Source organism: Hippopotamus amphibius, chromosome 13 (genome assembly GCF_030028045.1).
Source record: "Hippopotamus amphibius kiboko isolate mHipAmp2 chromosome 13, mHipAmp2.hap2, whole genome shotgun sequence".
NCBI classification, from domain to species: Eukaryota; Metazoa; Chordata; class Mammalia; order Artiodactyla; family Hippopotamidae; genus Hippopotamus; species Hippopotamus amphibius.
Genome location: NC_080198.1, coordinates 11,323,000 through 11,340,032, shown reverse-complemented (window position 1 = coordinate 11,340,032; position 17,033 = coordinate 11,323,000). Strand labels below are relative to the sequence as shown.

Sequence of the window (17,033 nt, the reverse complement as noted above, 5' to 3'; positions counted from 1 at the left end):
TCTGTGGCTTCATCAGTCTTCCTCGGGTCAGCTGACCCCGTTTCCTTTCCTCTCTCACCACCTCCTGCCTCTTCTGCGTCCTCAGCCCTTTTTGTTTTGTGAACCCGCAGCTTCCCAGCTTACCCACATTCGTTTTCTTGTATATTTTGCCTCCTCATGAGACATGTGAGTAAACAAATACTCAGACATACACAAACCTACTAAAATGTCTGGAACAGAAATCCCAAGTTTCACTCACCACACAGGTGCTTACGGAGCCCAAGTCCACTGTTGCCATGATTTCCCTGGACCCCCTCTATGAGAGAAGGTACACCCTGGATGGTAAAGACCAGGTCCTGGGTTCAATTTCCTGTGCACATCCAGAGCAAAGGGCCCCTTTCATAAACACTACTCTGATCACATGAATTCAAGAATGTTTAAATAGGAAGCTCTCTCTCTATACCAGCACCTGATGAGACCAAGATTTAAGAAGAGAAGTAACAAACACGCACATTTAACCTTCCATTCTAGAAATGGCAATGAGCAAAAGAAACCCAGAAGTGTCTAAAGCCCAGCTGAGCTCCACTTATATACTCAGGTGTTCAAGTCCGACCCAACACTTCAGATACTGCCCCGGGTTTGTGCCATTTTTCTCATGATAAGGTGCCCTAGTCCATAGGCCTGTCCTATAGGCGATCTATAGCAGCAGAATGATCAGGCATTGGGAGGGTGGGGGGTGGCAGGGGGAGGCTTGTGGTTTGGATTCTTCACCCAAGCCCTTTCCAAAGAGCAACAGAGAAATATGAGAGCCTGTTTAAACATTACTTACTGCCTGTTGGATATCAGACTTCACTTGCTCACTCAACATGCCTTCAAAGACAAAGGAGTCACCAAACTTCTCAGCCTAAAGGAGAGGAAGGAAATAAAAATCCAGAAAAGGTTGTAGTAACATGTTTCATATGTACCATTTTCTTTGTACACTACTAAAGTGGTTCTTCTTGGCCAAGTAAACTTAAGTTTGTCTTACGACTTCCCAAACGATTCAGAAATGACTTAAAAGCATCTGGTTTCCTATTAAAACAAGTTCCTGTCACTTACAAGACCACTTTCATTTAAGGCTCATTTAGCTGATAAGAACTCAGACTGGAAGAGATTAGCTACTGAGACTGTGATTGTTTCTGCGGATGGAAACACATCTCCCCACATATTACAAATGACTTTGGAAAATAACAGGATTCTTTACGTGTCAGATTACGTAATCAACCTTTGTCCTTTGTTCTGCTCCTGGAATCTAACTAAAACAAGTAAATACCACCATTTGCTGATATTCTGACACATTCTAGCTCCACTAAGGTGTCCACTGTGCTTATAAATCTCAAATGGCCAATTCAAACACCAAACGGAAATCTGCATTTTAATGATTTTTATTTAACATTACTGTCTCAAGTCCATATGTACCTGGTTTTCTTTGTTGCATATGACCCCCATCTGCAAACACCCAACACAGATTCTTGGTCTCTGTGACTCTACTCTTCTAGTTTTCTTCCTCCACTTCGGACTCTTCCTACTCACCTCCTGAAATACACGGGCTCTTCTTCCAGCCCCTAAAACACTGTTGCTCCCCCGCACTCTGCCATGGCTCTCTGCTCTTCTTACTCCACACCAGTGGCTCTCGGGCTTTGTGCAGTTGAGATTACCTGGCCAACTTGTTATAGCTACACATCACTGCTCCCCAAGCCCAGAGGTTCTGTTCTGGAGGTCTGGGGTGAGGCCAAGGAACCTGCCTGTGTGAACAGCTAAGCTGGTGATTCTAATATTGGTTGTCTAAGAGATCACACTATGAGATACACAGACCTGCTGCTGGATTAACTCTTGCAATGCCATCATTTTAACCACCACTGCCAGCATTTCCAATGATGCTCATATCTCCACCTCCAGTCCTCTCCTTTCCTCTCCTCTCTAGATGATATTAACTGCCTACTAGATCCCTGTATTTCAGGCCTTATGAGCACCTCACACTTCTTTTCCTGATTAGAGCACAACACCTTTTCCTCACCCCAGCTCTTCTTCTCATATTCCCTGGTGGCATCACCATGCCTGAGAACCCAGACCATCCCTCATTCTACAACATGTATCAAACACCTATCAGATGCCCAGCTTTGGGCTAAAAGACAGAGATACAAGGTCAATATTACAGAGACATGGTCGCTGTCCTTAGGGCACTTACATATGGGGGCACAAACAAAAGTCAAGTCAAACAAAGAAAGGAAGAAAATAATTACAACTTTACCTGAACTTGTAAGGCAGAGAGTATAGAGAAAAAGTCTCCTTTTGATAGAGTGGGCAGAGGAAGCCTCCTGGAGAACGTTATTTAAGTTGAGATGACTCGAGAATGAGAAGCAGCCAGCCATGCAAAAGGAGGACAGGCAACGGGTGCAGGAAATTCCAAGCAGGGGGAAAGTATGGGCTGTGCCCCCAAGACGGGAAAGAGTGTCAATTTGCAGGAATATAAACAAGAATAGCAGGGCTAGAACATGGTGGGCAAGGGAAGTGTGATGTAAAATGAAGTTGGAGAAATGGAAAAAAACTGTGAAATGCCATAATAATAGGAAGTATTTTATCCAAAGCAGGGGTTTTAACCCTTTCTGTGCCCTGGACCCCTCTGGCAGTATGGTGAAGCTTAAGGACCTTCTCCTCAGAATGAAATGTTTAAGTGTATAAAATAAAATCAGTACAATTACAAAGAAAACTCGTTATATCAAAATATTAGTAAAGCAAATTTGTGGTATAGTAACATACATATGTGTGTGTATATATATGTAGCTATATCTATATGCTCTTTTTTAATACATTAAATAAGATCTAGTGGCAGGTCTCATAATTATTATTTCTAAAGTGGGGATGAATACAAACCATATTTTAAGATCTCTGCAACAATGATAATGTGATACAAAATGTCTGTGATTTCTATTGGTGACAAAGTCACAGGCACTGTGGCCACTAATGTGGTATACAGTCTGCTTCATAATTGAATGAGATGCTAAATTTTGGTTAGCGGGTAATAGAAATCCAGATGCAGTATTTCCTCATCCATGTTGCCAGAGGCCCTAAATTCTGTTTATTCTATCTAATCTCCATGGAGAACCCTAGTCTAAGGGAAGCTTCCTGCCTTAGAAGCCGTCCTCTAACTGCAGCAGACTATGGAGGAACTTGACCTGAGAGCATCCTCATGAAACAGAAAGAACAGCTACTTCTTACTACAAATAAGTACAAAAAGACAACCACCTTGTATACTTTAGGAAATTCCAAAGAAATGCAAAACTAAATTTGGATATTGTTTTGCTTTTAGCATTCACTGTGAAAAAAAATTTTTTTAATTAAAAAAAAAGATATTCTGGTCTGGAAAAAAAAAACAAAACAAAAATAAGGACAAGGACTCCACAAACTAAAGGCAAGGGTAGAGTCCTTTGGTAAGAAAAAACGGGAAACGTATATAACGAGGATATTTTAGACACTCACAGAAACTTTCATAAACTAGAAAGGCTCTCGCTTCCTATTCCCGTTTAGGACAAACATTCACTTTCAAAACCTTGCTCTGTGATTCAGTGACCACAGGATAAAGCCTGGAACTGCCAAAGGAAAGCTTATAAGTCGTCAGCCACTGGAATAAAACCACAAAAATGAAAAGCTGCACTTCTGCATCTATCACTTACGAATTGAGCAATGCTTCTGAAACGACCAAACCATAATTTTTTGAGAGGGAAAAGTGGCCTCACTTTACATGCTGTTATCTCAAAAAGTGTGAGTGGACAGTGGTGCTCTTCAACGGATTAAAGCATTGACACACTAGAGCATAATGATTAAGAAGACACATCCTGGGGTCACACTGGCCGGGCTTGAATCCTAGCTCCACCACTCACCAGCCGTGGGACTCAGGACAAATCACTTTGCTAACCCCCAGGGTGCCACCTAAAAAATAACCTGCCTCACTGGGTTGCTATGAAAACAAAAATTAGATGAAATATACATAAAGTGCTTAGCAGGGGAGCTGGGCACAGAGTAAAAAGTGGTCAACTGATGAAGTTCTTCCTCCCCATCCCAACCCCATTACCTCCGTCAAATAGCCAGTTGAGTTCACAAACTTCTCAAATTCAGCATTACTGACTTCATAGGCATCCATGTAAAAGGCATCAATAGCAACTCTCCTCGCAGGTGCTTCCCCATCCTGCTTTATCTGAGGATCATCTGTGCCCATGGTAAACACTCCGGCAGGGATGGGGACCATCTGCAGCAAAAGGGGAAACACGGGAAGTCAGGCCATCACAGCCAGAGTGAACCTGGGGCAAGTGTAGAGCGCCAGCACACGGTAAGCACCCAACAGCGAGCCAGCGCCTGCCACAAAAGCCACCGTGAAGTGAGTAAAATCACGCCAGATGCCAGTGAATGACCAGCCACAAAAAGAAGTGAAAATTCTTTAGGATAGTAATTTCTTTAGGAAAAAACTCTACATGATACACATCTGCTCACGCCATAGAAACAGGTCTGGAGCAACAGTCACCAAGCTGCTAATGGCTGGAGTGTGGAGGTAGGGAGAATATTCCACTTCTTTATACATTTGTGCATTTTTTTTCCTTTACTATGGTCTTATTTCTTTGTGAATTATTTTTAAAAGCAAATTGAAAAACGCCATATATATTTAAAAACCCACTGAGTGAATCTAGGTTCCCAATGATAATGGAAAACACTTAAATCACTGAAATGGAAAAATCTAAAAAGTTTACTAAAGGACCATGTCTTGACCTTGTTTAGTACCTTATGAAAGCACTACCTGCAATTACTTTGTTCCTATCTACTGTTTCACATAAATTCTAAATTCCAAACTCCAAGAGGATAACAACTGAGGCTGCTTTGTTCACGTTTTCCTAGCACTAAACATAAGATCTAAGGATCAAACCGAAAATTTTCAGTTAATAAATGCAGGTCCAAAATGTAAATTGATAAAGCCACTATGGAAACAGTATGGAGGTTCCTATTGTATGGAGTTACTATATGACTCAGCAATCCCACTACTGGGCATATACCCAGAGAACACCATCATTCAAAAAGACACATGCACCCCAATGCTCACTGCAGCACTATTTACAATAGCCAGGACATGGAAGCAACCTAAATGTCCATCAACAGATGAATGGATAAAAAAGATGTGGTACATATATACAATGAAATGTTACTCAGCCATAAAAAGCAATGAAACTGGGACATTTGTAGAGACATGGATGGACCTAGAGACTGTCATACAGAGTGAAGTGAGTCAGAAAGAGAAAAACAAATATCGTATATTAACACATATGTGGAATATAGAAAAATGGTACAAATCAACTGGTTTGCAAGGCAGAGACAGAGACACAGATGTAGTGAACAAACATATGGACACCAAGTGGGGAAAGCGGGGAGGGCTGGGAGGGAATGAACTGGGAGATTGGGATTGCCATATATACATTACTAAGAAGAAAAAAAAAAAACCAAATTGTACACTCTAAACATATGCAGTTTACTGTTTGTTAACTGAATCTCAATAAAAGTTCTTAAAAAAAAAAAAAAAGCAGGTCCATGCTCAGCATCACTGGGGAAATCCCAACATTACAGCATTCCTCCAGTTTTACTGGGTCTCCTAAATATATATCCCTCCAATCTCTCCCCTTTTCTTTTCCTTGATAAATGCAGCAGCCTCACAACTGTCTCCTCCTTGCCTCCAGTCTCATCCCTTCACATTTCTCCCGGCTCCTCTCTAAGCCACCAACCTCCCACTGGACCATTCATACAACAAATACTGAAACTCCTACTGAACCTTCTGAACTATCTGTCTTCTGTATCCAACACAACTTATTGAAGCTCTGCTTGGAACAGAAAAAGACTGGAAACAACCTAAATATTCTTCACTATTGGAATGACTGATTAAATTGTGGGCCACCCATCAAGTGGAAAATTTAGCCATAAGAAGAAAGGAAAACAATAGGGAAAAAAAAAGAGGACATTTTTAATGTACTGATATGGAGAGATCTCACCAAGATAAAAGAGATATTTGAACAAAGCAAGGTGGACCCTAGAAAGCATGGTGTGTTATCATTTGTGTGAAAAGGAGGGGGGCGGGTGAACACAGATTCACATCTTTTTTTATCTGCTTACATTTACAGAACACAGCCCTTGGAACATATTCAAGAAACTCATGCAGTGGTTGTCCGAGGGGAAGGTTATTACATCAGTGGAAAATTTTTCACCATATAACCTTCTATAGGATTATTTTTTAAATTTTAAAACCATGTAATGTACTCTCTATTCAAAACAACAAAAATAAAGTGTCAATATCACTTTCCTACTTAAATTCTTCAGGGAGCCCCATTACTTCTGAGGGTAAAATATCTCAGCATCAGAGCCTAATCTCTCCCCATCTCTCTCACCCTGTACTCTACCTGCACTTCATCTCTGTAAACAATATCAAAGCCCGAGGATCACCCCCTACAGAAGGCCTTTCCTGCTTGCATTTCTCTCTGCTGGCTGGGCATACACACCTCATTTGGGATCCTCTGAAAAACACCTATCTATCCCAACAACTGACACTACATACTTTAATGGCCTGTTTTCACCTGCCCTAGATCCCAGGCTCCTGGGGAACCAGAAATAAACTTTTCATTTCTATATCCCCCGTTCCCAGCAAAATTCACTCACGGCAGGAAGGAAGGAAAGAAGGAAGGAACCAAGGGAGGGAGGGAGAAACTTCACTGACCGAACGAGTGACATCATGGATACAATGAAAAATGTTATCATTTGAATTATTCATAATTACAATTATAAAAATTCTCTTTCTTTTATAACACCGTCCCAGACATGGAGAGCATGTCTGCATCACAGTGAAGCCTGTTTAAGGGACTCTGCTTAAAGACTGAACTAGGTTCAAACATGATTCTCATTATTCTCCAAGTGTCTGGGACACAAGATTCCTCACTTCTGAGAAGTCAGAATTTTAAGCAGCTCTGCAAAGAAGCAGAAAAACAGAAGCCTGCAGACAAAGCTTAAAATGATTATTAAAATGATCTAATAAAAAGTTTCCTGTTTCATAAAGGACTTAAAAAAAAGTTTTCTAGCAGCAGACAAGTAGGTCCTTTTCTGAGAACAGCTGTTCATCCCAAGGTGCAAACACAAGGCCCACAGGAAGCTGTGCCCATTGTACCTAATGAAGTTTTACAATTATCTCAGTGTTTTACCCCACTCCCCCTCGGGGTGAGTACCAACAATGCTAATACTATCACAACCTCCACTGTGGACTCCTGACCTAGCTTTGTTTTTGTTTTTTTCCTTCTTTCATGAACCATCAGAGATAGCCAGCACTGAATAAGCCAAGTTTCCATTCTGGAGGCTATAGATAAAAATAACCTGCATGGCTCTGATTGGATCATAATTCCCAATTTACAATAATGAGGTGAACTGTCTGTCCTACAAATGTAAAATGTCGTTCTAGTGAAAACCAGAGCATCAGGTCTCACACTCCTAAACCAAATACAAAGAACCATTTTAATCAAGTCTTCATGAAGGTCCAGATTCAAACAATCCATTCCTCCTTGGAAGTAAGTTCAAACCCCCTCTGGCCACACCAGTTTCTGCCACTGCCAAGCAAGCCAAAAGCAAAGGTGAAGTCAAAGTGACTCTCATCAGCAGGACCGTCTTTGGGCTACGCACTCTGGCCAGGTGCGGTGGACATCTATCATTTTCACCCACCTGGCACCCATTCCCTCCTGTTCTTGCGAGAGCAAGCGGCACCCCTTTGAAAACCACTTCTTCAACTAAGAATATGACTCAGGTGGAGCGGCGTGGCGCTGCTCCACACCCCCTCCACCCCCTCCAAGACTCAGGACGAGCCAATCACCACATGCTTTTTGACCACAGAGATGTAATTAGGTATGATAGGCCCACGACCCAACTGAAGTTAATCTCAGAGCTTTTGCTGGAGCTATGAGGGAAAGAAAACTCTCTCTTCCCGCTCTTTTATCAGTAGGAGAAGGGATACTACCTGAAAATGAAGGCAACCTAGAAGAAAGAGGAGCTGCCGAGAGAACCAAAAAGAGAGATCTGGAGATGCTGCCTGAGGCCTGCAGCCAGCTGTGTCTGGAGCCATAGCTGCACTTGAACTTCCCGGCCATGAGAGCCCATAAATGTCCCCGCCCCCACTTTTTTTTATCAGCCTAAGCCAGTTTTTTGTTTTATGTACGGAGTTTTCCATGCTTAATATTTGGTGAAACAAAATCCATCTTTTGTAAACAAACCCAGCACAAGGCCAACAAAAAGGAATAAAAGCAAGAAAAACAAAAAGCCTAGGGTTGCCCCTAACTGGGCATCAGGGTCAGACCTGCCCTCTTCCTTAAGGAAAGTGGGGCTTTTTGCCCTTGGGCATCAGCACAGGTCCCTGTTCCTAAGCACCAGGATTGGATATGAACAGAGAAACCAGCCAGGAAATGTTTAAGCATCTCTGCATATCCCATTGGCTCATGGACTCCATGTGCAAGGGGACCCCTTGAAGTGCCATCTGCACAGGCCCAAGCAGGTGATGACTTTCCTCCTCCTCCTCCCAGGAAATGGCGCCTAAGCCAGTTTTAACAATCTTTTCTTTCACATGCTTCTGTGGGCCTTTTGTTTTATACACAAAAATAAAATAACGCAACTTGTATAGCACTTCTTTTTCCTTCTTTCCCCTTCTCAAACCTAAGTAAAAAGCTAAAGGCTCTGGAGAAAGCTGAGTGAATAACAAGAGAAGCAAGCTCCCTGGATCTGCCCACAAACTGCTGGCTTATCCATCTATGCAGGGCTTGTCTACCTATACCATCCTGTCACTCTACTGACACCAGTCACAGATGGTATGGCATTAAAGCTCCTTCAAGCTCTGGGATTTATGCTTCTATTAAGCCTCAGTTGTCACATCTGTAAATTGGAGGATAGTATCTCACAGCATCTTTGGGAGGATGAGATACAGCAAACAGACTGTTTTCTAAAGGTTTCTTTAAAAAGTATCTGATACCCTTTGTTCCCGTGGCAGTTTCTCTATACTGTATCCAACAAAAAAAGGTAAGAGATCATTCCAGAAATTATTACACGATGCCTAAATGTGTAAAACACTTGGAGGACACAGATTAAAACAGGTCTAAAAACTAGCTTCCCATGTAGAATAAGATATCAGACAAACAAATGACACTAAAGAAAATACACAAGTTTCCATCAGACAACGACAAAAAGCTATGAGAATTTAGAGGATGGAAACACACTTCTTCCTAGAGGAAAGGGGTCATGGAAGAGAGGGCATTCAATCGTGCCTTGACACCTGGGTAAGCATTACCCAGTCAAACCATTATCAGGCAGGAAATTGACGGACTTTAGCTGCACGTAGAGAGATACCGCATACAATTTTCTCATCTCAGGATCCTCAACGCCATGTCAAACAACTCTTTTAAAAGATACACGGAAGCGTAAAATATTTTGCTACCTTTTAATAAAATAATAAGCTGTACAGAACATTGCTGGACTAGTTTTCTCAATGAGCAATGTATATTTTTTAACCAGAGGGAAGTAAAATTTGAAAATAGCTACATTGTTTCCCAGACAATTCTTACGGCCATAACTTTCTAGTTAGACTATAAATTCCTTGAGGGTAAAGCCCAATGATAGTTACCTCTTTGTATCCCTCATCTTGTCAAGTGCTCATTAAATTAAGAAAATATTTAAAAAAAAAAAAGACTCACCTAAAAACTGTTCCATTAAAAAGGGTGAAAATGTCGCCCCCAGAAACTTTAAATTACTTTCATTTCCCAGAACACATCATGCACCGTACAAAGATTTGTTTGTACCCATGCTATTCTCCTTGCAATGTCCTTCAATCTGCCCTTCCATCCCCAACTCCTGAAAAGTCTCCTCCAAGGCCTAGCCTAATGTGGCCTTTTCTTTGAGCGCTTCCTGACTTGTCCAGGAAGAAAGAATCCTTTCTTCCTCTCCAAGTGCTTTGTACATACTCCTCCTAGAGCACTGTCACTATAGAAAAATGCCGAGAATATAGAATAGTCTTATATGTGTGCCAAACAAGCATTTGTTGAATTAAATATACAGAAAACAAAGAAAAAACAGATTCAATACAACCATGATCAAAATCCCAGCAAGTTATTTGATTGATATCAACAACACGATACTCAAGTACATATGAAGAGGCAAAAGACCCAGAAGAACCAACACAATATTGATGAGAAAAACAAACCTGAAGGAGAGACACTATGCAACTTCAAGAGTCACTATAAAACTACAGTAGGCAAGACATGTATTGGTTAAAGAACACACAGATTAATGGAACAGCAGAGAGAGATCAGAAATAGACCTCCACAAATATAATCAAATTATCTTTGACAAATGAGCAAAGACAATCAAATGGAGCTAAGGCAGTCGTTCAACAAATGCTGCTACAATTGGACATTCACGTGTGGAAAAAAAACAAGAAAAACAGAATCCAGACACAGACCACTCTTCAAACGACAACGTCAAGATATTGAAAAGACAAGCAACAGACTGGGTGAAAATATCTGCTGATGACACATCTGATAAAGGACTGTTATCCAAAATAAGCAACTCTTAAAACTCAACAATAAGCAAGCAAGCAATCCGATTAAAAAATGGACCAAGGACCTTAAAGGAAACATCACCAAAGAAGATACACAGGTTGCAAAGATGCTCAGCATGTCAACCACAAAATGCAAATGAAAACAAGAAGATACCATTATGCACCTTAGAATGGCAAAAATCTGAAACACTGACGACACCAAATACTGATGAGTGTGCAGCAATGGGAACTCTCATACACTGCTAGTTGGAGTACATAATGGTACAGCTACTTTGGAAAAGTTTAGCAGTTTCTTACAAAACTAAGCATACTCTTGCCATACGATCCAACATATTCCTTGGTATTTACCCAAAAGAACTGAAAACTTTATGTGCACACAAAAAAAACCTGCACCCAGATGTTTATAGCAGCTTTCTTCATAATTGCCAAAACTCAGAAGCAAGCAAGATGCCTTTCAGTAGGTGAATGGGTAAACTGTGGTACATCCATTGTTATTCAGCACTAAAAATGAACCATCAAGCTATGAAAAGACACAGAGGAAACTTAATATTACTAAGTGAAAGAAGCCAATCTGAAGAGGCTACATACTATATGATTCCAACTATAAGACATTATGGAAAAGGCAAAATTTATGGAGGCAGTAAAAAGATCAGTGGTTGCCATTGGGGAGGAGGGAGAGGGATGAATAGGCACAGCACAGAGGATTTTTAGGGCAATAAAAATATTTTGTAGGATACTATAGTGATGGACATGTCATTGTACATTCGTCCAAACCTATAAAATGTTCAACACCAAGAGTGAACCCTAGGGGCTTCCCTGGTGGTGCACTGGTTAAGAGTCCGCCTGCCAATGTAGGGGACACAGGTTCCATCCCTGGTCCAGGAAGATCCCACATGCCGCGGAGCAACTAAGCCCGGGTGCCACAACTACTGAGCCTATGCTTTAGAGCCCACATGCCACAACTACTGAAGCCCGTGCACCTAGAGCCCGTGCTCTGCAACGAGAAGCCACTGCAACGAGAAGCCTGCACACCGCAATGAAGAGTAGCCCCTACTCACCACAACTAGAGAAAGCCAGAGTGCAGCAATGAAGATCCAATGCAGCCAAAAAATAAATACTAAAAAAAAAAAAGTGAACCCTAATGTAAATTACAGTTGACTCCTGAACAACATGGATTTGAACTGCGAGGGCTGACGTATATGTAGATTTTTTTCAATAGATACTTCAGTACTACATGATCTGCAGTTTGTTGAATCCTGTAATGCAGAACCACAGATATGGAGGGCCAACTAAAAAGTTATACAAGGATTTCTGATTTGCACAGGGGGCCAATGCCCCTAACCCTCGTGTTTTTCAAGGGTCAACTATATAGACTGTGGGAGATTAGGATATGTCAATGTACAATATTGATTGTAACAACTATACTGCCATGGTGGAGGATGTTATTAATGGGGGAGTCTATGCATGTGTGGGGGCAGGGAGCATATGGGAAATCTCTCTACCTTCCTCTCAATTTTGTTGTGAACCTATAACTGCTCCAAAGAAAAAAAAAGAAAGAAAATTAAGGGAAAACCAAAAAAAAAGGATTATCACTACAATCATGTATCTTTCACATACGATTGGACTTCCTGAATTCAGAATAAATGGCAATGTGTCAGAATTAGACCAAAGTCATCTGCACATGAACTAAAACATTTGAAACCAAGGAAAACAGAGGGACAAAGAACAGACTCCTATGAAGTCCTTTGTCTTGATAAGAAGTCTACTTCACGTTCAAGTAGTAAGAGTCCTTGAAGGCTTGTGAGCTGTGTTCTCAACAACTGCTAGTTTACTAATAACTTGGGATGCTGCCAAGCATTATAGAAACTGAATATGAGTGAACAGAAAATAAATGCACATGTACAAAACAAATTAATTATAAATTAATTATTTTTTTAATAAAGTGAATGCAAGATATGGCCAAAGATGACCCACACAATACCCAGTCCGGACATGAAACCACTCTAAAGGGATGAAAAATGTGTATCTTATAAATGATACTTACATCCCATCCTGTAATCAATATGACATTGGAGCATTTACAGTAAGGAATGTTCAGTACTGGCCAGAAAGTTCTAGGCAAAAGTTTGACACAGACTAATGTACATGCAAGTAAGACTGCATCCCTGTTAGTTACAAAGCACATAAACAGAGTGCTTTCCCTGCAGAAGGAGGGAGAAATTGATTATCGATTACCATTCAAGTTAGAGAGGAATTAAAATCAAGTATGGCCAGCACACACCGTAACTGTATCCAAGGCTCCCCACCACACAAAAGATAAACACTAATAATGCAGGGCATCCTCTGAGGAACAACAGGAGAACTTTTAAAGGCCAGTGGTTTTGACAAAGTTCAACATCCATTTATGATAAAAGCTCTCCAGAAAATGGGCATAGAAGGAAATTACCTCAACATAATAAAAGCCATATATGAAAAACCAAAAGCCAACATCGTTCTCAATGGGGAAAAACTGGAAGAATTCCCTCTAAGAACAGGAACAAGACAAGGGTGTCCACTCTCACCACTATTATTCAACATAGTTTTGGAAGTGTTAGCCACAGCAATCAGAGAAGAAAAAGAAATTAAAGGAATCCAAATTGGAAAAGAAGAAGTCAAATTGTCACTCTTTGCAGATGACATGATATTATATATAGAAAACCCTAAAGACTCTACCAGAAAACTGCTAGCACTCATTGATGAGTTTAGTAAAGTAGCAGGATACAAAATTAATGCACAGAAATCTCTTACATTCCTATACACTAACAACGGAAGAGCAGAAAGAGAAATTAAGGAAACTCTCCCATTCACCATTGCAACAAAAAGAATAAAATACCTAGGAATAAACCTGCCTAAGGAGGCAAAAGATCTGTATGCAGAAAACTTTAAGACATTGATGAAAGAAATCAAAGACGACACAAACAGATGGAGAGACATACCATGTTCCTGGATTGGAAGAATCAACATCGTGAAAATGTCTGTACTACCCAAAGCAATTTACAGATTCAATGCAATCCCGATCAAATTACCAATGGCATTTTTCACGGAACTAGAGCAAGAAATCTTACGATCTGTATGGAAATGCAAAAGACCCCGAATAGCCAAAGCAATCTTGAGAAGGAAAAATGGAGTTGGTGGAATCAGGCTTCCTGACTTCAAACTATACTACAAGGCCATAGTGATCAAGACAGTATGGTACTGGCACAAAAATAGAAAGGAAGATCAATGGAACAGAATAGAGAACTCAGAAGTAAGCCCAAACACATATGGGCACCTTATCTTTGACAAAGGAGGCACGAGTATACAATGGAAAAAAGACAGCCTCTTCAATAAGTGGTGCTGGGAAAACTGGACAGCAACATGGAAAAGAATGAAATTAGAACACTTCCTAACACCATACACAAAAATAAACTCCAAATGGATTAAAGACCTACATGGAAGGCCAGACACTATAAAACTCCTAGAGGAAAACATAGGCAGAACCCTCTATGACATACATCAAAACAACATCCTTTCTGACCCACCTCCTAGAATCATGGAAATAAAATCAAGAATAAACAAATGGGACCTCATGAAACTTAAAAGCTTTTGCACAGCAAAAGAAACCCTAAACAAGACTAAAAGGCAACCCTCAGAATGGGAAAAAATAATTGCCTATGAAACAACGGACAAAGGATTAACTTCCAAAATATACAAGCAGCTCATGAAGCTTAATACCAAAAAAGCAAATAACCCAATCCACAAATGGGCAGAAGACCTAAATAGACATTTCTCCAAAGAAGACATACAGATGGCCAACAAACACATGAAAAGATGCTCAACATCACTCATCATCAGAGAAATGCAAGTCAAAGCCACAATGAGGTATCACCTCACATCAATCAGAATGGCCATCATCACAAAGTCTGGAAACCACAAATGTTGGAGAGGGTGTGGAGAAAAGGGAACTCTCCTGCACTGTTGGTGGGACTGTAAGTTGGTACAGCCACTATGGAAAACAATTTGGAGGTTCCTTAAAAAACTACAAATAGAACTACCATATGATCCAGTCATCCCACTCCTGGGCATATACCCAAAGAAAACCATAATCCCAAAAGAAACTTGTACCATAATGTTTATTGCAGCACTATTTACAATAGCCAGGACATGGAAGCAACCTAAATGCCCATCAACAAATGAATGGATAAAGAAGATGTGGCATATATATACAATGGAATATTACTCAGCTATAAAAAGGGATGAGATGGAGCTATATGTCATGAGGTGGATAGAACTACAATCTGTCATACATAGTGAAGTAAGTCAAAAAGAGGACAAATATTGTATGCTAACTCACATATACGGAATCTAAAAATGGTACTGATGAACTCAGTGACAAGAACAAGGAAGCGGATACAGAGAATGGACTGGAGAGCTCGAGGTATGGGAGGGGGCGGGGGGTGAAGGGGAAACTGAGACGAAGTGAGAGAGTAGCACAGACATATATATACTACCAACTGTAAAATAGTCAGTGGGAAGTTGTATAACAAAGGGAGCCCAACTCAAGGATGGAAGATGCCTTAGAGGACTGGGGCGGGGAGGGTGGGGGGGACTCGTGGGGGGGTGGGGGGAGTCAAGGAAGGGAGGGAATATGGGGATATGTGTAAAAAAACAGATGATTGAACCTGGTGTACCCCCCAAAAAATTTAAAAAATAAATTAAAAAAAAAAAAAAAAAAAAGGCCAGTGGTTACACAGGATGGAGAAACAATGAGAAGTCCAGCTACCAACCTCCTAACACTCTATACTCAAGTCGCAAAATCATGGTCCTGACCCCCCTCATTCTCACAACCTAGCTGGGGAAAGACACCAACACACAAGTTTCTTTAGTAATGGTTCTGTCAGAGCAAACAGGTACTAATGCAGCAGCATATGGAAATACTGAAGGGGAAGAAAAGAAAGAGGTCAGGTAAGCCCTGCAGAATTAACCCACAGGGGAAAAAAAGGGCGGGGGGCGGGGAGGGGGCGACGGAAAAAGCTGGAAAGAGTGTACTCATATACAAAAGGAGCACTTCTTTAGGAGTCAGAAGATCTGAGTTGTTTTCACAACCACACCAATATGCAAAGTACCTGGAAGATAGTAAGAACTAAGTAATAGTTATTATTATTTTCTTGTTTTTTGTTTAATTAAGAACTAAGTAATAGTTATTATTTACATATCCTACGACATAACACATTCAGGCATTGTGCGAGGTACAGATAAATAATAGTAATAAAGCAACTACTGTTTACTTAGTCCTCCCCATGTGCTAAAGTGCTAGGGATAACAGAATAAATAAGTCAAGTCCTTGTCTTCAAGAAGCAGAGTCTACCGTAAGAGACCACCGGTAAGTATACAACAACGTTAGAGACACTGACCCCCAGTGTCCCCATTCCTTCACAATCAGTGAGAGGAACCCAGGACTTAAACGCACATCTATACGACTTAAAATTCTGAGAACCTCATCAAGAAGATAGGGTGGAAGGACCAGGAAATAGGAGATAAGAGGTAAGAAAAGGAGAGGCAACTATCCGCAAACCAAACTCCCTAATTCTCAGAATTAGGCAAGACCTAGTCCTTCTGGAGGGTGGAGGAAGTTTCTCATCAAACTGGAAAGGCAAGTGCGCGACGTGAGGATGTGATTATAATCTTTACTTGCCTTCCTCCAACCCCTTGCTTTACCCATCCCAACCCTGTCGAGGAACCTGGCGACCCCCACCCGTCGTTAGCGAATCGAGAGAGAACCTTGGTGGGCGGGAACGGCCGCTCTCCGGGGACCGAGCCGGGGGCGTTCGCCTCCCGCGAGTATCGGTGCGCGGCCGCCGAGCTGCCATGGGCCCCGGGCCGCTGGGGAGTGCCACAACCGCACGAGCCCGCGAGGGACGCCGCGCCCGCCTCGGCCCCGGCCTCTTCGCCCCCCGCCGTCCCGCCCAGCGGCAAGAGCAGCGGCAACAGGAGGACGAGACCGAGGCCGGCGCCGCGTCCTCGAGTCAGCCCTAGCGCGGGCGCAGCCATGATGTCCCGCGAGCCATGTGACCCTTTGGGTCACGTGGCCCCGCCCTCCTTAAAGGGGCCAAGCCCTAGGCGGACTTAAAAAGTGTCCTTAAGAGTTGCCACCTCTCCACCCATCTCCAGGTACCTCTCCTTTACAGCTTTCATCCTTGGAAGGAGGCACAAAACCCACCAAAACCCAGAAAGTCTCGGCCTTCCGCAGCCTATCCGCTCCATTATTATTTTTTGGTTGAAAAAATTGTAATCGAGTTTATTGAGCATTTGTTATGTGCCAGTCAATACGCCAGGTGAGAACTTCACTTTTTGAAATTTGATTTAGTCCCCACGAGGACCCTGAATA

The 17,033-nt window shown here is 41.6% G+C and overlaps 1 protein-coding gene across 13 annotated transcripts in view; it reads right to left on the bottom strand.

The window, feature by feature from the left end:
* Positions 1 to 16,715, bottom strand: part of SUMF1 (sulfatase modifying factor 1) — a 115,142-nt gene extending 98,427 nt beyond the window's left edge. For 12 of the 13 annotated variants that reach the window (XR_009048694.1, XR_009048695.1, XR_009048699.1 and 9 more), the window contains exons 1-3: positions 16,427 to 16,705; positions 4,091 to 4,264; positions 809 to 883 (exon numbers count right to left, since the gene is read on the bottom strand). Coding sequence is in view for 6 of the 13 variants with exons in the window: in XM_057704844.1 (XP_057560827.1) it covers positions 809 to 883; positions 4,091 to 4,264; positions 16,427 to 16,696 (519 nt within the window). In the remaining 7 variants the exon portion in view is untranslated. Of the gene's footprint in view, positions 1 to 808; positions 884 to 4,090; positions 4,265 to 16,426 lie in introns of all 13 variants that reach the window. The other variant, XM_057704849.1, reaches the window with a different exon arrangement.
* Positions 16,716 to 17,033: the final 318 nt, after the last annotated feature.